At 41.3% G+C, this 26,654-nt stretch overlaps 1 protein-coding gene across 1 annotated transcript; it reads right to left on the bottom strand.

Moving 5' to 3' along the window:
* Positions 1 to 358: 358 nt before the first annotated feature.
* Positions 359 to 4,264, bottom strand: DPPA3 (developmental pluripotency associated 3). Its single transcript, XM_061206686.1, has 4 exons — positions 4,183 to 4,264; positions 1,813 to 2,048; positions 1,394 to 1,432; positions 359 to 496 (listed from the first exon to the last, which is right to left on the bottom strand). Exons 1-4 carry the CDS (start codon positions 4,262 to 4,264, stop codon positions 359 to 361), a joined length of 495 nt encoding a protein of 164 aa, XP_061062669.1.
* Positions 4,265 to 26,654: the final 22,390 nt, after the last annotated feature.

Below are 26,654 nucleotides of genomic sequence, written 5' to 3'. Positions count from 1 at the left end.
CTAAAAACACATTTATTTGCTACTGAAAATTGAAAACAGCACATCAGAAATTTTTATTGCAATTCAACATGCTGTTCTAACAATGCTGTGGCCAAGCCACCCAACGTGGTGTTCTTCACTTTCCTTCCACACAAGTTAATTTGTTTCACAAAGTGGAACTAAAATATATTCAAGTCATTCAGATGCAAGCTACATAGATTCCTTATAAGTTACTGTATTAAGGTAGAAAAGAGATGCAAGAAAAAAAGACATCACGGAACTTATAATATAGGTTATCAAAATATTGGTACACAATCTTTCCCAAGCTTCATAATGATCCTAAAATTACCAGGAAGAAAAAATAGTACAAGAATAAGGTTTATGGCTCCTTCGACTCCATGTCATAATTACTGTAATACTTATTGTTGTAATAATTCTCATAATTATCCTCAGAAGGATCTCTATGAAACCGGCAAAAACGACAGCTACATCTAAATCTTTGCCCTCTTGACTGAGTCTGGAAAAAAGAATGAAATGGATTAATTGGTTAATAATTTTAAATAATAAATTACTTGTATACCAAAGAGACGTTAACAACCCTCAAATCTAATGTTGGTTGTTAGAAGAGACTTTGGAATATGGAACACTAAAAAAAAAGGTCAAAACCAAAAAATTTTTTGGGAAAAAATGGATCGAAATGTATGGCTGCCAAAGAATACCATATTGCCATTTTGTAATGCTAACAGCTGCTGATTGTCAGTCAATAATATATTCCTGTACAACTATAAATGGAGTATAACCTTTAAAAACTGAATCACTCTGTCATACACCTGTAATTTATAATACTGTATATCAACTATACTTCAATTTAAAAGGAAAATTATACACACACACACACACACACACACACGCATATATATCAATATATACCTAGTGTCAGTTCTCTGAATGCCTTAAACGTGAGACACTCAACCAGCTGCTGGACACTCTGTGCTCAGGTGTTTGCCCTCTTACTACATGGCATTGAATATCATGTTTGTTTGTGACAGCAGGTGAAAAAGTACCAACACAACATCAAGAGGGAACCTTCATGGAAACTACAGACTTTAGGTGATAACAATGTGTCAGTGTAGGTTCATCACTGTAACACCACGTAACTGGAAGATGTTGACAGCAGAGGAGGCTATGAATGTGTGGGCTCAGGAAGTATATGTCCTTTCTGCTTAATTTTGCTGGAGACCTAAAACTGCTTGAAAAATATGACTTTATATATTTTTTTAAAAAGCACAAATATGAACTGATTGCTCCAGAGTTTCTGAGGATTGAGAAAGTCCAAGCCAATTTGCCTTTCCTCCTTCCTCCCTCCCCAAACCACATACCCACCCACTTGTATAGTAAGGGAACTTCTAGTTACCTCAATATCATTCTGCCATGGTTCTCTTTCAGAGTCAGACTTCATGGGAAGAAAAAAATACATATATTACAAACTATCAAGGAAAATTTGGATTACTAATGCTACCCATCTAACATAAGAAGAGTAGGCGTCTTAAAACCCTAAGTGTTATTCACACCCTGCCCTCATGAGTACAGTGGATGAGTGACCGCTGCTGCTTATCTCTATTTATATTATTTAATTTATTTTGGGGGCTGCAGTCCCCCACCAGGGATCGAACCCTTGCCCCCTGCAGTGGAAGCGGGCGCTTGGCGTCTTAACCACCGGACCACCGGGGAATCCTCCCCGCTACCCCATCGCTATTTACATCTTGATTTATGTGAGCGCCCCCCAACCCCTAAAGTGGGGCAGTGCTGCCTACCCAGACCACATAAACTCACCCGAGGAACTCCTTTGCCGTAGCGTTTTTTAATGGATTGAATCAGCCGTTCCATCTTATCTCTCCGATCCGTTAACACGGTCCTCACCCCTCTCCTATAGGGTATGTTTTCACCAAGTAACCGCCCAGTTGGTTGAGGTAGACATTCTGGTAGAATGAATGGCAGTTTGATACTAGGGTTGAGTGTCAAGTTACTGAGGTTCTTTATTAACACTTCAGACATAGGTTGAGAGGCAACTGAAAGAATAAAAAGAAAGTTAAGATCCATTAGTGCGAATTGCAATATCCAGAAGCCACTTATCTCTTGCCCAAACTAGGTCTGCTCTTAAGCAGCTCAACAATGGACACTGGAAGTTTCCTCAGGGTGAAGATCCTAGATACCACGGGCACGAACCAGCGTGCTGCATGCCTTGAGAGCATCCTAAGAATCCACTAGAATGGGAAACACTTTCTTCTCAAAATAAAAAGTTGTTTTCTTTATGGGACTTCCCCGGCGGTCCAGTGGTTAAGACTCCGGGCTTCCAATGCAGGGGGCGCAGTTAGAGCCCTGGTCAGGGAACTAAAATCCCACATGCCCTGGGGTGCGGCAAAAGGAAAAAAAAAAGTGGTTTCTTCCCGTTATGGGTAGTTTTGAATGGTAGATGTTTTCCCATGGGGTCAAAAGGTGCTTAAGTATGATTCCAAGTGGAAAAACATAGAATAGAAACCAGGTATTGACAGTTTTCCCATTTTCATTTGTGTGATTTTTGATATAAATGCAGGGACATAAAGCATTAATGCAAGTCAAAATGTTTCAGTGTAACAAGTTTCAGCAGTTCACCTTTATAACAATTAGAAACAAACCTGTTTTTTTTTTCTGGAAAATGAACTACATCTATGAAATAGACAAAGAAACCCCAAATATAACAGCCTCTCCCCAAATCCCCTATCCTTAACTAGTATGTCAAAGTGGCTGTTACCCTCATCAGTTCTACCCAGCTTTTTCATGCTGCTAGATCTTTCCACTCAAACGCAGTATTTTGAGAAATCATTCACTCTTGGGGCTTCCCCGGGGTGGGGGTGGGGGGTCCAGTGATGAAGGCTCTGCGCTCCCAGGGCAGGGGACACTAGTTCCATCCCTGTCGGGGAACTAAGATCCCGCCGCTGCACTGCGCGGCCAAAACAAAAATAAAAACGAAAAAACCCACCCACTCTTGCCTCTTCCCATCCGAACAATCATGTAAATTTCATAAACATTAATCTCATACAAGGCAGATAGCATTAATTTTCCCTGTACGTGAGAGTATTAAATATTGTCAGGATCCATTCAACTTCTAGGGATTTGTGCACACGGAAATAAAGATTCCAAGTTGTGGAACTGTCAGGTACTAAGGCAGATTCAAGGAATGGGAGAAACTGGCCGTATTATATACTGTCTTCATTAATTTTTTTTCCCCTTTGACCAGGGTTCTATCCTCAAGATGCAGGGGAGGCAATCTAGATCTCGGGGGCAGAGGGCAGAATATAATGCCAGCGAGGATCCACCCAACTTCCTAGCTGCCCAGAGGGTGTTGGTTGGCTCCAGGTCATCTGCGGCCACCCTACACCACCCATCCCCGCCCGAGGTCAGGGTAATAAGATTTCAAATGAGTGAGTGGGTCTGCGAGGCCAAGCTTGGGAGGCCACGCCTGGGATCGTGTGTGGCTCCAAGGAGAGATGACTTGGGAAGAGCCCTGGAAGGCGGGGAACCTAATTAGCAGTATTCCTGGAGCACGGTTTCTAAGCCCTCCATCGTAAGTCTTACTACTACTTATTTACATTACAGAGCACACTCACTGGCTTTTATAAACCCGCCCCTTCCTTCAATTTCCTCTGAAAAGCCATTTCCCTCTTTATTAACATTCCCAAAGCGTAAATTCAGCTGGAAAGCCAATCCCAGAAATGTTGGTGAAATTAAGAAAACCTTTAGGTCAAATTGAAGTTTAGGTTGCTTGTATTCTTTTCCCTTTACAATTCCTGATTGGAATATATTGCTGATGGAAATACTGATCGCACAAGACGCTGTGAGCCGCCCTCTAGAACTCTGATTGCTCTTCCCCAGAAAATGTCCTTAAAAGGTTGACAGATTCCTGAGCATAGTAAGCAAACAGTGCAGCTCAACACCCCTCCCACTTTTCTCCTCTTTGTCCTGCCTTTCTTCTTTCTTTCTCTCTTTCTTTCTCCTCTCTCTCTCTCTCTCTTTCTTTCTTTCTTTAGAGGAGGGCCCTACACTCCCTGGCTCTCCTTTGCTCTGAAGAGGTTTACTTAACTGCATTTCTCTGTAAAAGACAAGTCAGTATAACAGAAAGGAAGGCAGCCTCTTACCTTTCTGAACCCCCCAAGTCTGGCTTACCTGGAATTGCCTGGGAATTTTCATCGATGGACATTTGAGGAGACTCCAGGGTCCAGGTTGGGTTAACCTCAGATGAATCCATTGGGAGTCTTGTCACAGCTTGAAGCTTCTCCTAGACCTTTGGGTTCCAGTGGAAGGTGATGCTTTAGACTCAAATTGCTACAAAGTAGCCTGGAAGAACTATAGAGCTAAGACAGAGGGAGAAAAATCCAAGCTGACACACTGTGGTGAGAGAAGAATCCCACCTAAAAGTCTAGGTCGTGTTTCCTCTTAAAAACTACAGAGAAGCCAATCAGCCAGCCTATTTTAATGTAAATGACTAATGAGTAAAAGGATAAGGCAAGTTGGTGGGCGTAGTCCAATTAGTGGACTAATAGGGTAATTCTTCATCTGCTCTGTATTAAAATAATCATGCCCTCTGTCAAGTAGGCTGGAAATTTTATAAAGAGCCTCTGTGGTTGTGTCTTCCTGAGGTTGCCTTAAAAATCCTTTTTTCCCCCCCAACTCTACGTCTGGAGATGGCTACTGGTTTGTGAACTGGGCTTTAAGTGTTCTAGTACAGGGAGGAGAGGGCAGTTTCCCTCCAACTGCAAATTAACTCCCAATTAAGTTAATGGCAAGTTCCCTTAGTTTTCTTGCCTGACTCATCTTAAACCTTTGGATGCTAGTAAGGCAAAGGAGAGGAGAAATAAAGGATCCGTTATAAACAGTTTAATAGCTTGGTATTTTATGAATGTGTATTTTGGATCTGTAATTTTAGTTTGTTTTCTAGACTATCAATTTCATTGCCTTTAAGATTTGTGAGCAACTGAAATTAACTACATCTATAAATTGCTACCCCCCTCACCCCTCCTCCACCCCCCAAAATAAACTGGTATTAAATTCTGGCAAAGAGCCCTAACATTAACTGCTGATGGTGGGAGAGAAGGTCCTCAGCAGCCCCACTCTTCTTTTTTACTGTCTCCTATCCAATGTGCAACCTCCCTATCTCCCCCATAGCTGGAAACTCTGAAGAAATACCAAAAGCAATCTTGTTTGTTTTTAGTAAAGAGCAAAAGTTGAAGTGTGGATCAATAACTATTTTTGTAGGGGATGAGGAGTAGCTATAGATGCGTGTCAGGTCACAACACTTTATTTAAGGGGTTGTCAAAGGTGTGCCCTGCAGACAGGCAGCATCAGCGGCACCTGGTAACTTGTTAGGTATGATTAGAGATGGTTGAGCTCCAACCCAGACCTAGTGAATTAAAGACTGGGGCCCAGCCGTCCTTGTCTTAACAAGTCCTCCCCACCCCCCAGTGATTCCACCTGTGCTCAAATGGTAGCAGCACCTCTTCCTGGCACTCCTGACTGCTGGTTCTGCTCCTGTGGTTCTGCTCTCAGCTGTATGCCCTTTGGGGCAGGTGACCTCTCCTGCAGCAGTCTCAGAGAACCCTTGGAGAAGTGAGGGCAAAAATCAGATTGCAAGAGTCTTAAAATTAAGAGGTGAGATTGTGAAAAGGGCCAACATAGACTCTCACTCAAGAAATCCAGGTTTGGGGCTTCCCTGGTGGCGCAGTGGTTGAGAATCTGCCTGCTAATGCAGGGGACACGGGTTCGAGTCCTGGTCTGGGAAGATCCCACATGCCGCGGAGCAACTGGGCCTGTGAGCCACAGCTACTGAGCCTGCGCATCTGGAGCCTGTGCTCGGCAACAAGAGAGGCCGCGATAGTGAAGAGGCCCGCGCACCGCGATGAAGAGTGGCCCCCACTTGCCACAACTAGAGAAAGCCCTCGCACAGAAACGAAGATCCAACACAGCCATAACTAACTAACTAACTAACTAACTAACTAACTAACTAACTAAATAAATAAATAAAATGTTTAAAAAAAAAAAAAAAAAAAAGAAATCCAGGTTTAAGGAAAAGGTGAGACACTGCTATATTTAAAATGGATAACCAACAAGGATCTACTGTACAGCACAGGGAACTCTGCTCAATGTTATGTGGCAGCCTGGATGGGAGAGGAGTTTGGGGTTAGAATGGATACATGTATATGTATGGCTGAGTCACTTTGCTGTGCACCTGAAACTATCACAACATTGTTAATCGGCTATACTCCAATATAAAATAAAAAGTTTAAAAAAAAGAAAAAGAAAAAAGGCAAGAGAACCAGAGCTCAAGGGAGGTATGGGATGTAGATGATGGTGGAGTTTCTCTTTGCTTAAGCTTGACAGAAGCTGAGCATTCAGAAAACACAATCCGTGTTTTAAAATTATAACACCATTTTAGTTAACATCTTTATAGTAGGATATATGAGATAAAAAGCCAAGTGGAATGAAACAATTAGAAAAAAGACTATAAAAGAACTCATAATGAAAAGTATCACTGATTTCTCCAGAGATAAAAAATCATATAATACCTTTTTTTTTTCTGAGAAGATATAATATTTTTGAAACAAACAGGATGCTCTTTTAATAAAAGGAAAACTCAAGAGAGAGAGAAAAAAAAAAGACTACCTGGAATTCAGAAGTTTGATATCAGAAACAAGAAAAGAAGGGTCTGGAGATAAAATCAAAGTTATTCCCTTAGTAAGTAAAGCAAAACCAGAAGCAGATGTAAAATAGAAGAGAAAATATAAGAAAATGAGAATCTAAGATCAGGAAATATGATGGCTTCAGATTCTTCAACAATACCGGATGCTGGAAGATAAGGGAGACATAGCTTCCAAATTCTGAAGGAAAATGATTTCCAACCTAGAATCCTGTATTCAACCAAATTATTGAGCAAGTGTAGAACATTTTCAATTTGTCAAAAACATCTCCACCCATATAGATTCCTTTGTCTTGTGGGAAATTAACTTGATTACAAGAACATGACCAGGTAGGCTATTCCAAAGGTTCTGAAATGGAAACGCTAACAGACCATATTTAAAAGCTCATATCACTCAGTTTTTAAAGTAAATTTAAAATGCACAGCAAAAAGCAAGGCAAAAGGAATGTAAACTAACAGATTTAGAGTGTTAAAAACAAGACAACAGATCCAAAATGGAATTGGTTGGGCTAATCCCCACGTCACCAAACTGAGACTTAGTTTTGGCTCTCCTGGAAATAAAATCTCAAACCAGTCCATCAGGAGTTGCCTTATCAGCACTAGTTAGGTGATCTGCCACCCCCTAAAGGAATGTAACTTTGTACTAACCAGCCCACTTTCTTGCCTAGTATAAGTTCCTTGTTCCCATTCCGTTTTGGCTGTAACCAAACAGCTCCTCGAAATTTCTTCCTACCTGCTAGATTGGATGCAGCCCTATTCAAATCGGTTTTTGCTCAGGTAAATTCTTAAACATTTTAACATGCCTCAGTTTATCCTTTACTAGCACGGAACCCTGGAGTCTCCAGACTCATTCATTTCTGGGAAGGGGCATTCAGAATCCACCTAGGATGGACTGGGGAGACTGCACCAGTTTTGCATCAACTTTTTTGCATCAAAAAATGTCAAGGTTGGGAGAAAGGAACAAAATACAAGTTTAAAACTTCAGCTGAGGGACTTCCCTGGCGGTCCAGTGGTTAAGAGTCCTGGCTTCCAATGCAGGGGGTGCGGGTTCGATCCCTGGTCCAGGAAACTAAGGTCCCGCACGCCGCTCAGCCGTGGCCAAAACAAAAACAAACAAAAACCCCAAAAAACTTCAACTGAATTTAGAAGTCGTCTTAACTTCTCACTAACCTCTGTGAGATTGACTTTATAACCAAATTTACCCTTTAGGAATGTTAAACAGTGAAATGGCTTCATCTGCCAGAGGCTGGAGGAGGGGCAAAGTCTTTCAGATCCGAGACAGTATTGAATACTTTTACAATTCGAATCTGCCTCTAGGATGGATACAGATGATAATCTCGGCTCCACTTTCTCTCTTATCTGTTGAGCCCACATTCTCTCTCCAGTTGAATGATTTTTTTTTTTTTTCCTCCCATGCAACAGTGCCCGGCTGGTTTCAGGCGGGGCAGAGAGCCGCAGGCAAAATAAACTTTTTGCCCTCAGGGAGCAGACAACAAATCGTGAATCCGAAATATAGGGTGGGGTAGTGAAATGTATTCCAAAGAGAGGTGTGGCCTGGTAGAGGGAGGGTCCAGGGCTGCCGTTTGGGAAAACTCTCCCAGACACACAGTTAGTGAATTACTGCGCTCTCTCGGGCCGTGTTGGGTTCCCCACGCCGCCCCGCACCCCGTGGTCTGGGTCCCTCCAACCGCAGGCCTACCCTGTCCCTGGGCTCCCTTTGCGCTCGCTTTCCACCCCCGCCTTGTGTAGGGAAGCCTGTTCCCACCAGTCTTCCAAGGCATCCACCCTGGATCCCAGCCGCTGAGGCCCAGGGCGGGGTGCGGGCGTGCAGTGGGCACCCCGGTACCGGCGCCGCTACGGGGCCCCCACTGGCCGCAGCCCGACACACTGTGGCCCAGAACTGCCCCTCGCTTTGCCTCTGCTTGGCCCCTACCGCCCACCGGTGCCTGCCTTTCCCTGGATCCAATTTATTTCTTGAAATTATGCAATGAAGAATCAATACTCCCAGGGGGGGTATAAATTAGGGGTTTGGGATTAAAATATACACACTACTATCTATAAAGTAGATAACAACAAGGACCTATTGTATAGCACAGGGAACTCTACTCAATATCTGTAATAACCTATAATGGAAGAGAATGTAAAAAAAGAATATGTATACCTATAACTGAATCACTTTGCTGTACACCTGAAAGTAACACAACGTTGTAAATCAACTATATATTTTTTAAATAAAATTATTTATTTAGTTTTGGCTGCCTTGGGTCTTCGTTGCTGGGAGCGGGCTTTCTCTAGTTGCAGTGAGCGGGGGCCACCCTTCACTGCAGTGCAAGGGCCTCCCAGTGCGGTGGCCTCCCTCGTTGTGGAGCACGGCCTCTAGGCGCGCAGGCCTCAGTAGTTGTGGCTCGCGGGCTCAGTAGTTGTGGCTCGTGGGCTCTAGAGCGCAGGCTCAGTAGTTGTGGCGCACGGGCTTAGTTGCTTTGCGGCACATGGGTTCCCCCAGGACCAGGGCTCGAACCCCTGCCCCCCGCACTGGCAGGCAGACTCCCAACCACTGCATCACCAGGGACGTCCCTCAACTATATTTTAAAAAAAAATTTTTTTTAAGAAAAAGAAAAAAATACTCCCAGGGGTAGAATCCTGCCTCTGTTATCAATTTTTTAACAGTTTAGTGGGAAACATTTAATGACTTTACAATATGACAACCAGCTGGGGTTCAGAGGGGAAGAGAGAAGTATGGGTGATCAATTTCCCAAACTTTGCAGTTTGAATGAAGGTATCTGGAAACATGAAGTCCATTAGGCCTATCAGAAGAGAGTAGCAAATACTGTTGGCATTCCCAGGTTTGCTTAAGGATGAGATTTCCAGAAGGACATGTTTTCTTTCTTTATAAGTTTCCACGGAATGTGCAGTAGGTAATGCTGGTGGGGCACTGTCTTAAGTTTCCACTTTGCATTTCAGCTCTGGAAATTCAGTCCAGAGAGCAAAGGAGTGCCTTTGCCTTTGTCCCTGTTGTTTCACTGACTTTCTGCCTTGGCTTCTCCTTAGGAGAAAGGGAATCCAGAGACAGGATTGTGGTCTTTCCTTTGTCTACCCCTGAAGAACCTCCAGTTCAGCCCTTTGTTCACTTATTAAAGAAGGTTTCTGATTTGAGAGAGGGGTGGGGGCTTCTAGACCATGCAGTTTATCCTAATAGTTCTTATTTACTTTGTCTTCTTCCACCAGCCTCTTTTGCTCCTTGCAAATGCTGACAGAGGGCCTCAGGGCTGGTACCCACCAACCATCCCCTCCACCAGAAGGAGAACAGAGTGGGTAGATTAAACACCAGTGCTTTTTAACTCCCCCATAACAGTTTCCATGATGCCAGTTGTCTTTTTCCCTGCAGCTCTGTCTTTCCTCCATCATTATCCCCATTTTATAAGCCAGCTATATAGTTTGAATGCCTTTCTGATTTCAATTAGCTTTTATTCCATTTTATTTACTGGCCCCAGAAAGAAGCACTAGGTCTCATGGAATGCAAGTGTTGTAGAATTCTAGTGTCAATAAATTGCACAGAGTTTTGTTTTTGTTTTGTTTTGTTTTTGGCCATGCCACGAGGCTTATGGGATCTTATGGGATCTTATTTCCCTATTTCCCTGACCAGGGATAGAACCCAGGCCCACGGCAGTGAAAATGCTGCCTCCTAACCACTGGACTGCCAGGGAATTCCCCTACTGTCAATAAATTGAAATAAAATATTAGGAATTTGAAATAGAAGATCGTTTGGAAAAGGGAAGTGAAAATAGAGCTAGGAGGTATTGCATTGCATAATAATTGGGGCTATTAATCAATGAGGACTCCGCAAACCTGGCCAGAGATCAGAGCAGTACCATATGCCCCTGTACAAATTGTTCAAATGACATTCTGCCTTGGTGTCTGATTTTTAGAAAGGAAATCCAGGGACCAAGCATTGTTTTTCCTCTGATCTTCTACCCCTAAAGACTGAAAAGACATAAAATAACCTAATTTCTAAATTTATGTATATATATGATTAGCAGATATTTGGTCCTGTGCAAAACGTCCATTGAGACATGTGGTCCATGCCAAATGGTCCTTGACATTTGGTCCTGTCAAAAACGTCCATGCTTCAAACATGTACCTAGGTTCAAATAGCCCGTAACTTTTATTTATACTTTTGGTTTACAGGATTAAAATATATATACATTATCATGTTTTATTAGTCCGATAATTTTGTGTAACTGTATTGCCAATAATAACCCTTTTTGCCTTGGTAACCCAGCTGGCACATGGGGTTAGGTAGAAGAGTGGGATTTCAAATCTTGCAGAAGAGTGGAATTTATATTATATTAACTATGAGTGCCAAGGAAGAGTCTTACAGATAGAGAAATGCACAGAGAATGACAAGTTGAGGATGGGATCTCTCAGTGTGTGGTGCATTAGTATGTCACTGGGCATTTGGTTGGATGTGTCTGGGTCATTCGATAAGGGCAGAATTTGAAAGGAGCAGTTTGGTCCAGCCACTATGTAAAACAGCGGCAAAGGCATTGATGTAGACATTTTACGTGCATCTCATTAGTTTGGGAGGAGTAAGAATGGGTGTGGCTCTTCTACCACAAAGAAGTAAGGTGTAATAGCTACCATGAGAGGAATACTGGGCATCTAATTAACCCCCCTACAATTATCTCATTGCTCAGGGTTCACGGGCAGTGTTTCCCTTGAGTGGATGTCCTATGGAGGTATGATGGCAGTAGACTGCAAGAACTGTCTGCCACTATTTGTAAAGGTTTTAGTGGGTGTGGTTCCTATACTTACCGGCCATTAGGCATGGACTACCATGCTCTTGTCTGGAACCTACTTGTTGGCTGATCCAGCCCAGCCAAACTCATGTCCATGAGACATTAGTAAGGTTTTCCCTACCAGTAAACCAGCAACCATTAGTCAGATAGCTACAAAAGAAAAAAGTAACCCTTCTTCTGTTGCTTGGCAGTGTGGCATCTTTATTTGAAAATTCTCAGCTGAATATGGCAGAAATAGTATACTCACAAAAAGAAAAGCCAATGCTACATTATAATAGTTTTTGTTACCATTTCCCTTCCTTTAACAGAGATAGGAGTAAAATGAACTGGTGCTGTGAAGAAGGAGAGTCTGTCAAAATGATGACAGTACTCTTATTTACACAATGTGTGACAGTATTTGATATTCCAGTGCTAATACTACATTGTTCAGTGATGGCACCTTCAAGATGACACCAAAACAGTTCACTCAGTAATTCACTGTGCACAGTGTAGTATCGGGTTATCCTATGCCATTGATTCATGCACTAACAATGAAAAGATGCAAAGAGGGAGAGTGAAAAAAAACAAAAAGAAAAGGTAAGAAGACACTTAACAGGTATAAATGAGAAAGTACTTGCATTTGCATGAAAAAGAAATCTTGACATTAACCCTTCATTGTGCATGATGGATTTCGAGATTGCAAAAGTGAATTCGAAATTCAATTACTTCTAACAAATGAACAAGTAAAAAGATGCTTGTTTCACTTTCATAATCACTGTGGCCAAAAGAAATATCTTCTTTGGGTGTGACACTCAAGTATTGATATATGACAATGGAAAGTAACACCCATAAACGTACACCATGTTGTTGGGACTTCAATCTGTGCCTTTGGAAGATATAAATTAAACTTTTGAGTACACTGTGGAGCATGCGGAAGAAAATTTAAATGACCTAATAGATTATGTTGAGAGAGTGTTTGTCTGTGGAAGGTGGACAGAGGCAGAAGTCCAGAAGCTCCAAGATTTCCACCAGAAAGGTGGAATGTTTATACATCAGTACTTAACAGTGATCACAGGACAAACAACATGGTGGAAGGTTGGCATGGCAAATTTCAAGAGCTGATGGTAATACATCATCCTTCAATTTGGAGATTTATTGACATGTTAAAAGATGAACAGCAAAGCAATGAACAATTATCACCCAGGTTATTGGTGGTCATACTCCAGTACTGCTACCAACTTCACAATAATACTGACAAAATCAAATTTGTGTAACTAAAATTGTCAACATGTATAACGAATATAAAGCCAATAAACAGGTCAATATATACTTGAGAGCAATTGCTCTTCCACTTAAGAGTAATCATACCAAACTTAATGACAAGGAGGAACAAGAATAAATGTGAAATCCAAAATGCATCATGAATTATAATAAAAATAATGTAAGTAAAATTTTAACAAAGTTAAATATTTGTATTATTTAACAAATCATGGAACAAATGTCTCAATGGATGTTTTGGAAAGGACCAAATATCCTGCGAGGATATATACATGTATTAGTATAAACACATATTTTGTTTGCTCTGACAGGTGAGAGGGCCTAAAAAACATTACCCCCCTCCCCCAGTACAAATGATCATGCCTTGTGCCTGGATCTTTGTTTCTAGTGCCCTTTTCCAGTAAAAGGAACCAGAGCTCCTTTGGGAAATGGCTGATTCTAGGACTGGGGCAGGGAATGTACAGGATAAATTCAGAGCACTTTGTAGGGCCAGAAAGTAAGGAAGTGTTAAAAAAAAAAATCGATAACACACACATCACTAGAGGTATGTAAAAGGAGTACAGGACCCAACTGAAAGAGGTGGAACAGTCTGATCAATAATAAATAAGTAGTATTGGATTGCAAAATAAATATCAAAGGGAATTCCTTGGTGGTTCAGTGGTTAGGACTCTGTGCTTTCACTGCTGAGGGTGCGGGTTCAACCCCTGGCTGGGGAACTAAGGTCCTGCATGCCATGTGGCAAGGCCAAATAAATAAATAAATACATACACAAATAAATAATTTTAAAAATTAAAAAGTAAAATAAATATCAAAGTATAAAATAAATATCCATGAGTCTATAAAGATATAAATCAATGATTGAGTAAATTCATAAACGGAGGAGAAGAGACAAACCTCCCATGCAGAAGATTTCCAAATAATTTATGTAGATTCTTCTCCCTCAAGGAGGATGAAACTTAAGTCCATACTCCTTATGTTTGGGCTGCACATAGAGACTTCATTTCAAAGTGTATAGTATGGGAAGCGGGAAAAAGGGAGTAACTTTTCAGTGAGAAACTTAACGAACACTACCTCAGCCAGGTGATCGAGGCCAGCATCAACAGTGATCAATGTTGATGATGGTATGTACCCTTTTTAAAATTTTATATATTTTTAAATTTTATTTTATTTATTTATTTATTTTGGCTGAGCTGGGTCTTCGTTGCTGCACGCAGGCTTTCTCTAGTTGTGGCATGCGGGGGCTACTCTTTGTTGCAGTGCGCGGGCTTCTCATTGTGGTGGCTTCTCTTGCTGTGGAGCACAGGCTCTAGGCACATGGGCTTCAGTAGTTGTGGCACGCGGGCTTCAGTAGTTGTGGCTCGGGAGCTCTAGAGCACAGGCTCAGTAGTTGTGGCGCACGGGCTTAATTGTTCGGCAGCATGTGGGATCTTAGTTCCCTGACCAGGGATTGAATCTGCATCCCCTGCACTGGAAGGCAGATTCTTAACCACTGGACCACCAGGGAAGTCCCAGTGGTACGTACCTTTGATATGATACGATGAAAATGACACTTTACTTCTGTTGGCTTCCTTTCAATAACGTGTAACCCTTGTCTCATTATGAGAAAAACGAAGACAAATTCCAATAATGCAGCATCCGACAAAATACCTCCACAGGACTCCTCAAAATTGTCAAGGTCATTAAAAAGAAGAAAAGTCTGAGAAGTTGCCATGGCCAAGAGAAGCCAAAGGAGACATGACAACCATGTACTGTGATATCCTTCATGGGATCCTGCAACAGAAAAAAAAGACATAGGTTAAAAACTAAGGGAATCTAAATAAACTGTGACTTTATTTAATAATCATGTACTGATATTGGTCTATTAATGTTAGTAAATGTATCAGACTAAGTTCAGATAATAGTAGGGGAAATTTGATGTGGGGCATATGCAAATTCTGTATTATCCTCTCAATTTTTCTGTAACTCTAAAGCAGTTCTAAAAAATAAAGTCTAAGGACTTCCCTGGCAGTCCAGTGGTTAAGACTCCACACTTCCTTCCACTGCAGGGGGCGTAAGTTCGATCCCTGGTTGAAGAACTAACATCCCACATGCCGCGTGGTGTGGCCAAAAAAAAATAAAATAAAATAAAAAATAAAGTCTATTAAAAAGGTTGGAATAAAAGCCACAAAAAAAATAAATAAAGGAAGATAAGCTCATATGTAAATAACAGATAAGGGAGTGGTGTCAGACTAAAATATAAATCATTGTTGCTTCATATACAGTTTTTTCCTAACATAATAATGTTTTGCACCACTGAGTAAAAGCATCCAGTAACAAAGTATGTAATGCCTATTCCCTCCAGGTTCCAGCTCTTGGTAGTTTGACTTTTGCATTTTATCCTCTATGTAAAGTCAGCAGCTTCAGCCCTCTCTAAGTTCTCTTTCATCAAGCTGCTTTTACCTTTGTTAGGAATTTTATATATTTTTCGAATAGTGCTAGTATGTTTGTATTAGAATTGTTAGTGTTATGTGGAGTCAAATAGATTTTGAGTGCTTTTTCCTCTTAGCCTCTTAGCCTTGTAGTCCTCATAATAACTGTGTGTGTGTCTGTCTCAGGAATATTTGACCCTGTTCAAAAGCCTTTCTTAAGACATTGGCTTCCACAACACCACATTTTTCAGGTTTCTCTTTTACCCAAAGGAAAGTCAGTTTTTCCTTGTATTTTGTTCTGTTAAAAGATAAACTAGTGGGGACTCCCCTGGTGGCGCAGTGGTTGAGAGTCTGCCTGCCAATGCAGGGGACACGGGTTCGAGCCCTGGTCTGGGAGGATCCCACATGCCGCGGAGCAGCTGGGCCTGTTGAGCCACAACTGCTGAGCCTGCGCGTCTGGAGCCTGTGCTCCGCAACAAGAGAGGCCGTGATAGTGAGAGGCCCGCGCACTGCGATGAAGAGTGGCCCCCGCTCGCCACAATTGGAGAAGGCCCTCGCACAGAAACGAGGACCCAGCACAGCCAAAAATGAATAAATGAATTTAAAAAGAAAAAAAAAAAAAAAAGATAAACTAGTGGGAGGTACAAACTATTGGGTATAGGATAGGCTCAAGGATGTATTATACAACATGAGGAATATAGCCAATATTTTGTAATAACTGTAAATAGAAAGTAACTTTTAAAAATTGTATAAAATTTTTTTAAAACTAAAGTATTTGCTTTTGTCGGATTTTAATAGTCTGTCTCATAATAAATGAATTTGGCCCATTCACACTTATTGTGAAAAAAAGTAAACTAAATATTAAAAATTGTAAGAGTTTATTTAGTTTAGGAGGAATAAATCAGGAGCTTGAGCTGAACATACACGCACTACTATATATAATATAGACAACTGGGACTTCCCTGGCAGTCCAGTGGTTAAGACTCTGCCTTCCAATGCAGGGGGCGCAGCTTTGATCCCTGGTTGGGGAACTAAGATCCCACATGCCTGCCATGCGGTATGGCCAAAAAAAAAAAAAAAAGAAAAAATTCAACAGTCCAGAGAGGACACCTTTGAAAAAATATGTACAAAACCTACTGTGTGCTATTACACAGATCCTGGCCACATAAGGTCAGTCCACTTAAAACTCTTCAAAGCCCCCCAGTTGTCCACAGATTAAAATCTAAATTTCCATACAATTTACAAGGCCTTTCATGTTCTAGCCCATATTTTACTTCTCCACCTTATCATTCTCTCAGGGTTTTGCTTATGCTCTGCTCTATTCTCAACCTCATCCCAGTTCCTGTGTGCCTATAGGCCCCACGTGAGGGAGCATGTGCCCCCCTCTCCCTCTAGGCCCAACCCTCCCCCAACTCCTATGATGGTAACAGCAAATATTAAGGATGTGTCAGACCAAGCATCTTACCTTCATTATGCCAGTTAATCCGAACAACCCTATGGGGTAGGTACCTTCATTTTTTTCTTTTACAGGTAGGGAAATTAAGGCACAGAGCTTAAAAGTAACTTGCACAGAGCCACATGGGCAACCGTGGTGGAGCCCTGGTAGGAGCCAGGCAGTCTGTCTTCAAAGTCCACGTTTTAGTCACTCCTGGGGTCTTCACTGAAATGTCATTTTTCCAGGGAGCAGCCCTGATCCCTTAGTTCTAGGTGAAATGTCTTTCACATTGCTGCCTCAGGATTTGGACTTACCCTATCACATTGTCATTGCTGGTTTTCTTATCAGTCACCTGACCGGAATGTAAACTCCGTGAAAGAAAGGGGAACCTCTGTTGTTCAAGAGTGTCATTAGTGTGGTAGCATTTACTTTGTCTTGCCTGGGACCCACATTAGGAAATACACCCAGTAACATGTCCAGATAAATATTAATAGCTAAAAAGTTTCAGGAAAGAATTATTAGCTATTGCACAACACATTCTGGTATTTTTCTACACAGTTGGGTTTTTTTTGTTTTTTTAAATGCTCCTGGAGACACACAATTTACCTCACTCTTCATTAATGAGTCAAGACAAAGCTTGAAAAGCACCAAGCAAGTGCATTGCCTGAAGCAAAGTTGGTGTATCATAATATCTGTTTAATCATTCATTCATTCTTAAGTCACATGGGCATGTATATTTCATACTCATATATAAAAAGTCAGAGTAGGGGCTTCCCTGGTGGTGCAGTGGTTGAGAATCTGCCTGCCAATGCAGGGGACAGGGTTCGAGCCCTGGTCTGGGAAGATCCCACATGCCACGGAGCGACTAGGCCCGTGAGCCACAATTGCTGAGCCTGCGTGTCTGGAGCCTGTGCTCCACAACAGGAGAGGCCGCGATAGTGAGAGGCCCGCGCACCGCGATGAAGAGTGGCCCCCACTTGCCGCAACTAGAGAAAGCCCTCGCACAGAAATGAAGACCCAACACAACCATAAATAAATAAATAGATTTTTAAAAAAAACAAACCAAAAAAAACAAAAAACACAGTGGAATTCATGCAGTGGAAAATAAACTTCCTGCCCTTTAAAAAAAAAAAAAAAAAAAGTCAGAGTATTCAAAAAGAATGAGTACATTAGTTTTCAAGTTTTTTTGATTTCTGTTCTTTTTTCCTCTCCCCTAAAACTTGTAAATTCTCCCTCTAATTTTGAAACAGCAAAGATAAACTTGGTGTTCCTAAATCCCAAAAGAGGTCAAAGAAGTTAATCCTAAAAGTAAAGGTCATGAGCAACATCTTTTCTATTGTCTTCTGACCCTCTAGGCAAGAACACTTTTAAGAATTTGTTATCTAAGAATGCAAGGCTTAAGAAACACTGTTATCCACTGTGATAAAAATGACCCTGCCAATCCTTTTCAACTGCAAATTTATAGCCTTGGAGGGATGGAGAACTAGTTCTTGTTTTTCTTTCTTGAAGCCCAGATATTAAGGGCAGTCTTTTAGATAAGATAGACGATTTAGACATTTAAGCATTAATATTTTATTTTCGTTGCCTTCGGAGAAAACAAAAAGATTCATAAATCTGTTATCCGGAAGAGAAGTTGTTCATGAACATTTAAATTTTAAACTGCCAAACAAGAACGTGTTTCTTAATCATAATTTACAAAATATTACGTATAAGTTTTTATAAGTAATGTTATTTTCTTTCACCTAATTTTAATTTACAAAGTTATTCAACTCTGTTTAAAAATTTTTTTAAATTTTATAATTAGATTTACCCTGTCTAAATATGTAATTGACTATTGCTATGTGCTTATATTTATTTTTATTCCTAGATTAGTTTTTTTTTCTTATTTAATTTAATTTATTTATTTATTGGCCGTGCCAGGCAGCATGCGGGATCTTAGTTCCCTCACCAGAGATTGAAACCGTGCCCCCTGCAGTGGAAGCCCGGAGTCTTAACCACTGGACTGCCAGGGAAGTCCCCCTAGATTAGTTTTTACGAATGCCTAATACTTTGAGGTAAGCTATTCTGAGTATGGAAATCTGAGTATATAATTTATAGATTAAAGGTAGCAATTTCCTTGATAAGATTAAGAAGTCTTAATTCTTCAAATCCATCTTAATTATGAAAGAGAAACATTGATAACACCAAGTATTCTAAGTCAGTGGCTGTCAGTCAGACTCTTTGAATAAAAAAAACTTCATCTCCCATTTCCTTCCCCCCAAAAAATTCCAAATATTTTTTCCCAATAAGAACATTAATGAAAAAATACCACCACTTACGCTCACTATCATTTTATAAAATATAAAAGAAAGACTTGGGGACTTCCCTGGTGGCGCAGTGATTGAGAATCTGCCTGCCAATGCGGGGGACACGGGTTCAAGCCCTGGTCTGGGAAGATCCCACATGCCGCGGAGCAACTAATCCCGTGCACCACAACTATTGAGCCTGTGCTCTAGAGCCCGTGAGCCACAACTGCTGAAGCCCGCGCGCCTAGAGCCCATTGTTCTCCGCAAACAAGAGAAACCACCGCAATGAGAAGCCCGCACACCGCAACTAGAGAAAGCCCACGCGCAACAACAAAGACCCAACGCAGCCAAAAATAAATAAATAAGTAAATTTATTTAAAAAAAAAGAAAGATGTTCTCAAATTAAGTTATAGGTCAGATCAGAAAAGACAGTTGGTAGTCATATGACAAATATTTACATATGAACATATGCATATGTGTGTATATACATAAGTGTACTAGACCAATCTTTTCCTGTTGACTATTGATTAAAAGTTTGGCCATATTGTAAAAAACCTTAAAATGTGCATATTCTTTGACCCAACAATTCCGTTCCTAACATTTTTTCTATAGAAGTACTCAGATAAGTGCCCAAAGATATATCCATTTCTTTATTCAACAAATAATATTTACTTATTTATTATATTTATTGTGTACTGACTGTCTTACCCCAATAGAATGTAAGTTTGAGGTCAGGGTGTTTTTTTTTTTTTTTAAGTATTATTATTTATTTATGTATTTATTTATACATTTATTTATTTATGTATTTATTTATTTTGGGTTGTGTTGGGTCTTTGTTGTTGCGCGTGGGCTTTCTCTAGTTGCAGGGGTCGGGGGCCGCTCCTCCTTGTGGCGCGCGGGCCTCTCATAACGGGGTGGCTTGTCTTTGTTGCAGAGCACAGGCTCTAGGCATGCGGGCTTCAATAGTCGTGGCACGCGGGGGCTCAGTCGTTGTGGCTTGTGAGCTCTAGAGTGCAGGCTCAGTAGTTGTGGCGCACAGGCCTAGTTGCTCCACAACATGTGGGATCCTCCTGGACCAGGGCTTGAACCCGTGTCCCCTGCATCGGCAGGCAGACTCCCAGCCACTGTGCAACCAGGGAAGTCCCAAGGTCAAGGGTTTTTATATGTTCGCTTATATATTTCAAATGCTTAAGACAATGCCTGCACAATCATTTGTTCAACAGATGAATGAAATTATTAGCATGTTAGAAGATATATGCTATGGACAAAATAGAACAGGGTAAAGGAGACTGCAAGTTGTGGGAGACAGGAACAAGTTAGAAATTAAAATAGAATGATAGAATGTTAGGGAGAAGCTCTACGGAGAGGCTGAGGAAGGTGTAAAAACTTGAAGGAGGTGAGGATATCTAGCGAGAACTTCCCCAGCAGAGGGAACAGTAAGTACACGGAGGACTGGAGTAGCAGCAAAACCAGTCTGGTTGGAGCAGAGTGAACAAGAGGCAAAATTAGTAGCTGATGTAACTGACATGATCTCCTTGACAATGACTTTTCCTCTGAGTGAGACAGAGAGCCAGTGAAGGGTTTTGAGCAAGTGGTTGAATGAGTTAACTGATCTTCTTAAAGCATTGTTGGGACTTCCCTGGTGGTCCGGTGGAAAGACTCCGCACTTTCACTGCAGGGGGTGCGTGGGTTTGATCCCTGATGGGGGAAGTTCCCACATGCTGCACAGCTTAAAAAAAAAAAAGGAATTGGATTGATGTGTTGAGAACAGATTGGTGGGGATGAGGATGGGCCAAGGCTGGAAGCAGAGATCATTTTAAAGGTTATGGCATAATTCAGGTGAGAAATAATAGTGTCTCAGATTAGGGTGGTAGCAGTGAAGGACAGATTCTGAATATATTTTATAGATAGAACCAATAGAATTTCCTGATGACTTGAATATGAGGTAGAAGGGAAAGACAGGCAGGAGTCAAGGATAATTCCAAGGCTTCAGCCTGAAGAACTAGAAGAACAGGGTTGGCATTAGCTGAGGTAGACAAGCCTGCAGGTGGTGATGCAGGATAAGGTATGTAGATGAGAAATTCTATTTGGACAATATAAACTTTTATTTTTATTTTTTAAAATAAATTTATTTATTTATTTTTGGCTGCGTTGGGTCTTCATTGCTGCACGCGGGTTTTCTCTAGTTGTGGTGAGCGGGGGCTACTCTTCGTTGCAGTATGCAGGCTTCTCATTGGGGTGTCTTCTCTTGTTGCAGAGCACGGGCTCTAGAGTAGTTGTGGCTCTCGGGCTCAGTAGTTGTGGCTCACGGGCTCTAGAGCTCAGGATCAGTAGTTGTGGTGCACGGGCTTAGTTGCTCTGTGGCATCTGAGATCTTACCAGACCAGGGCTCGAACCTGTGTCCCCTGCATTGGCAGGCAGATTCTTAACCACTGCGCCACCAGGGAAGTCCTGATTTTGGACAATATAAACTTTTAAGATTTCTTTTGGATACACAAGAGATGAGACAGCTAAGTAAATGGTTCCAGGATTTAGAGAAGATCTGAGCTAGATGTATAAATTTGGAAGTCTTTAGCATATAAACGGTACTTGAAGCCATAGACTAGATGGGATCACCAAGATAGTGAACGTACTTAGGAAGAAAAGAGATCTGAGGACCGAGGTTTGGGACACCCCAAATCTAAGAGACCAGTAAGAAGAACCAAAAAGGGGCCTGAGAATGAGTGACCAGTGAGATAGGCCGTAAACCGAGAGAGGGCGCTTTCCTGGGAGCCAAGAAAGTGTAGAAAGTGGAAGTGATGGGCTGTGTCAGTGCTGCTGAGGGTAAAATAAGAGGAAGGTTGAGAACAAGGTATGGGATTTGGCAATATGAACGTCATTGGTGACCTGGACAATGGCAGTGCTGTAGGATGAAAGAATAAGAATTGGAGACAGCAGATATAATCAATTATTTCCAGAAGTTTTCTGCAAAAGGGAGCAGGAAATGGATAAAAGGGTGACGTGGGACATAAGGTTAAAAGACTTTATTAAAAGCCCTTTAAAATTTTTGAGATTGGGGGGGACTTCCCTGGTGGTCCAGTGGTAAAGATTCCGCCTTACAATGCAGGGGACGTGGGTTCGATCTAAGATCCCATGTGCCGCGGGGCAACTAAGCCCACACACAGCAACTACTGAGCACTTGGGCCACAAATGGAGAGCCCGCATGCCGCAACTACAGAGCCCACACCCTCTGGAGCCCGTGCCACAACTAGAGGAGAGAAAACCCGCAGGGCACAACTAGAGAGAAGCAGGCGTGCCGCAACTAGAACCCGATGCAGCCAAAAAAAAATAATAATAAATATTTTTTAAAAAAATGTTAAGATGGGGGAGTTCCATGGTAGCCTAGTGGTTAGGATTTGGCGCTTTCATTGCTGTGGCCCAGGTTCAACCCCTGGTTGGGGAACTGAAATCCTGCAAGCTTCGGGGCGCGGCCAAAAAAAAAAAAAAGATTTAAGATGGGAAAAATAACACGTTTGTATACAGCTAGGAAGGATCCAGTAAAGAGGGAAGATGGGTGAGGTTGAAGAGAAAGGAGATATTGCTAAGTGATGACTTGGAATAAGCAATAGGGATGCAAAGAGTCTTTTAATTGTTCCTCAATTTAAAAATAATTTTTTAAAATAAATTTATTTATTTTTGAGTGCGTTGGGTCTTCGTCGCTGCGCGCAGGCTTTCTCTAGTTGCGGCGAGCGGGGGCTCCTCTTCCTTGTGGTGCGCGGGCTTCTCATTGCGGTGGCTTCTCTTGTTGTGGAGCACGGGCTCTAGGCGCGTGGGCTTCAGTAGTCGTGGCACGTGGACTCAGTAGTTGTGGCACACGGGCTTAGTTGCTCTGCGGCATGTGGGATCCAACCAGACTAAGGCTCGAACCCGTGTCCCCTGCATTGGCAGGCAGATTCTGAACCACTGTGCCACCAGGGAAGTCCCCTCAATTTAAATTTTAACAGATGAATAATCCAAGTGAAAAATGGGCAAAAATATTTCTAAAAGAAGTTTAAATAGCCATGAAGCATATGAAAAATTGTGAATTATGTTAAAAGTTCAGTATATTAAGTAAAAACAATTACGCATTTCTCCCTAATGGATTAGGAAAAACAAAAATAATACTGGTGAAACATCATTTTGTGTGGTGGGGAAAAATGGTATAGTGTAGTGTTAGAGGCCTCTGCAATGAGTGCTGTATTATTTGAGAATGTTGACGTGTCATATTACAAAATAAAGACAAACAGAACTGATAAGAGTCTTAAGCACAGTATAGGGGAGGAAAAGTTTTCCTTGAAACTCTTATGGTCTCTGGCTGTGTCTTAAAATTAAACTGACAAAGACAGATTAACAGGAGAAAAGCATACAAATTTATAAATCAGTGTTTCATATGAGGGAACTCCCTGGCGGTCCAGTAGTTAGAACTCTGCACTTCCGCTGCAGGGGACACGGGTTGGATCCCTGGATGGGGGATCCCTGCATGCCTCACAAGGAGACCAAAAAAAAAAACAGTTTCATGTGACATGGGAGTCTTCATAAGGGAATGAAGACCCAAAGAAACAGACCTGAGTATTTTTATGCTAAGTTTGAGGGCAGTCCTGTAGAAATAAGATAATTTAAGGAGTATGAGGTCAGCGTAGGAAACTGGGGGAATTTAACAAGGCCTGTTAGGATTCTTCTGGGTGTTCCTTTGTCATCGGAGATAAGGATGCCCCTCTCCTCTGGGTCTAGAGAGGGCATTTCTAACCTGAGAGTCTTATGACCTATTTCAGGGAAGAAGGGTGGGGGAAGGTCACAGTGACCTTCCTGCTTCTGCCCTTTGCTTTTTTTTTTTGGCTGCAGCGCACGGCTAGTGGGATCTTAGTTCCCCAGCCAGGGATTCAACTCGGGCCCTCGGCAGTGAGAGTGTGGAGTCCTAACCACTGTACTGCCAGGAAATTCCCTGCTCTTTTCTCAGATTTCTTTAGTTTACAACATTCAATATGGCCAAGGTGACATATTTTGGGGTATTGTGTCATGAAACTCATCACCAGATAGCAACTTATAAATAGCATATAGTATATAACTTAAGTATATGTATATGACTTATAGTAGCTGATGAGATGTGGACAGCACTCATTGGAAGTGTTAATATACCTAATGAATAAGTAAGAGGCTCCTGAGACACAGAATTCATTAGATACACTAAATATGAGTAAGTTAGTAACCTATAAGACATATTAAAGGTGATGAAAAAAATGGAACATATGATGGAACAAACAAAAGTGGTACTTATAGGGAATTCCCTGGCGGTCCAGTGGTTAGGACTTCACGCTTCCACTGCAGGGGACATGGGTTTGACCCCTGGTCAGGGAACTAAGATCCCATGCCTCACGGTGTGGCCAAAAAGAAAAAAAATGAAAAATAAAAACCAAAAGTGGTACTTATAGTTGAAGGGGATGGAAAGATCAAGTATGCATAGAAGTCATGCCAACTCTAGGCTGACAGCTATGTCATCCCCCAATTGGTAACCCACTGATGACACTCATTATGTTTCCATCCTGTCCCCACTTGTGCTCTGCCCTAGCAGGCTAAGTGGCAATCATAGCTGTGGGCAGATGTACTTGCTCCTGTATCTCTCTGACAGAGCAGGTATATGACGTGCCAGGCATCTGCTGTGCCCCCTTGTTCAAAACTCAACTCCTGTCCTCATAAATATACATCAGTGGAAAATGCTGATGTGGCAGAGAGGGGCAGTGAGAGACAAGACAGTGAGAGACGTTGAATAACCCAGGCGTCAGGTAGCATGGTCCTTCCACTCTACTTTACACCTCATTTTAAGTATGTTAACCCACTCCATCTCTTTTCCCTTGATTCTCACTGTGTTTCAAATTGATTTGAGAAATGCAGTTTGAGCATCTTCATTTGGTTTGTGAGCCTTTCATTTCTACAGCCTCTTGGATGGCATGACTGGTAGTGTGTTTGGAGGCTACCATTGCATCTAGTTAATATCCCCCACCACAGGATGTAAGTTGTACAACCTTTTAGAAGAACATCTTTTAATTTTTAAATTATTAATTAATTAATTAATTGATTGATTGATTATTTTTTTGACCAAGCCGTGTGCCTTGCGGTATCTTATGTTCCCTGATCAGGGATTGAACCTGAGCCCTCAGCAGTGAAAGTGCAGAGTCCTAACCAGTGGACTGCCAAGGAATTCCCTAGAAGAACCTTTTAGATTATATGTCAAAATATTAGCCTTATACAGGATTTATAAAACAATTGCAAGTATTCCCGTGAAAATCCTTCTTCTAGGCATTTACACTAAAGTCAAACATATGAAATGATGTGTAAAAGGTGGTTTACTCCAGCATTGTTCATAATTGTGAAAATTGCTTAAAAAAAAAAAACACCCAAAATCTAAACATCAGCTGATAATTACTACCTTATTTAGGGCTGCTGGTCCTGGAAAAAGAAAAAACTTCAAACTGAAAGGAATCACAATGAATGGAGAGAACAATGCTAAGGACAGAGCTGACTGTAGCTCTATCAGAAAGAACTTGAATGGTGTGGATACCAACTGTGCTGCAGAGAGGTCTTGCTGCTGATAACAAATGGTGGTAGCTGATAAAACACAAAAAGTTGTCTTTAATAATTGACACACATACACACACAAAACCCCTTGAAAATGGTGATAAAATTTGGTAAATTCTGATAGAGTTTCACAACTCTTTGACTTTGGGTTACATGGTAGTAATGTGATATCTTTCTGTGGTATTACTTGTCAACTTTTTCCAGACGGGCAAATAGATAAAGTGATTTTAGATGATTTGATGGGTAGCACCTAAGACAGTAAAATTCATGAAAATCAACAGAGATTTTATTTGTTTGTTTACATCCAGAACCTAATCACTTAATTACTTACCACTTGGACCATGGTCTGACGTGTATTTGTGGAAAACAAGTCTGTCTGGTGTAACCAAGAACCCCTATTGCTCTCTGAAGGTGGATTTAAGAATGTGGCTTTGGAGGCTAAAACTAGTTGGCTGAATAGCTACCCCCCCCATAGATGTCCATATCCTAAACCCCCAAACCTGTGAATATGTTACCTTATATGCCAAAGGGACCGTATCAATTCAATTAAGTTAAGGATCTTGAGATGGGAAGATTATCCTCTATTGAGGTGATGTAATCACAAAAGTAATTACAAGTGATAAAGGAGATCAGAGTCAGAGCTATTTGAGGATGTTACTCTGCTGGCTTTGAAAATGGAAAAAGAGGTCACTAGCCAAGGAACGTAGACATACACTAGAAGCTGGAAAAGGCAAGGAAACAGATTCTCCCCTAGAGCCTCCAGAAAGAACACAGCTCTAAGCTATACCTTGATTTTAACCCATTAAGACCTGTTTCAGACTTCTAACCTCCAGAACTGTAAGATAATAATTTGTGTTGTTTCAAGACGCTAAATTTGTGGTAATTTTTTATAGCAGCAATAAGAAACTAATACACTGAGTCAAAAGAAGAGAATTTAGAATAGTGCTTCTCAACCTGTCTATGGTGAAGGTTTAGCTTGTTGTTTTAATCTCCAATCATGGACCAAAATACTTATAAGATAAAATTGAAAAATTACTAGAAATTAAAATTTAAAAACATACAAAATCAAGCCCCACTGAAAAATAATGGATTCATCTGACATAACATTACTTTGTCAAATTGCTCTAAACATTCCTTAATATTTACTCTTGTTTTCTGCACTGGTGTCCTCAA

The sequence above is a fragment of the Eubalaena glacialis genome, chromosome 11, assembly GCF_028564815.1.
Source record: "Eubalaena glacialis isolate mEubGla1 chromosome 11, mEubGla1.1.hap2.+ XY, whole genome shotgun sequence".
In the NCBI taxonomy this organism is placed as follows: domain Eukaryota; kingdom Metazoa; phylum Chordata; class Mammalia; order Artiodactyla; family Balaenidae; genus Eubalaena; species Eubalaena glacialis.
The sequence above is the reverse complement of the archived record's forward strand: the minus strand, read 5'-3'. Positions and strand labels throughout refer to the sequence as shown.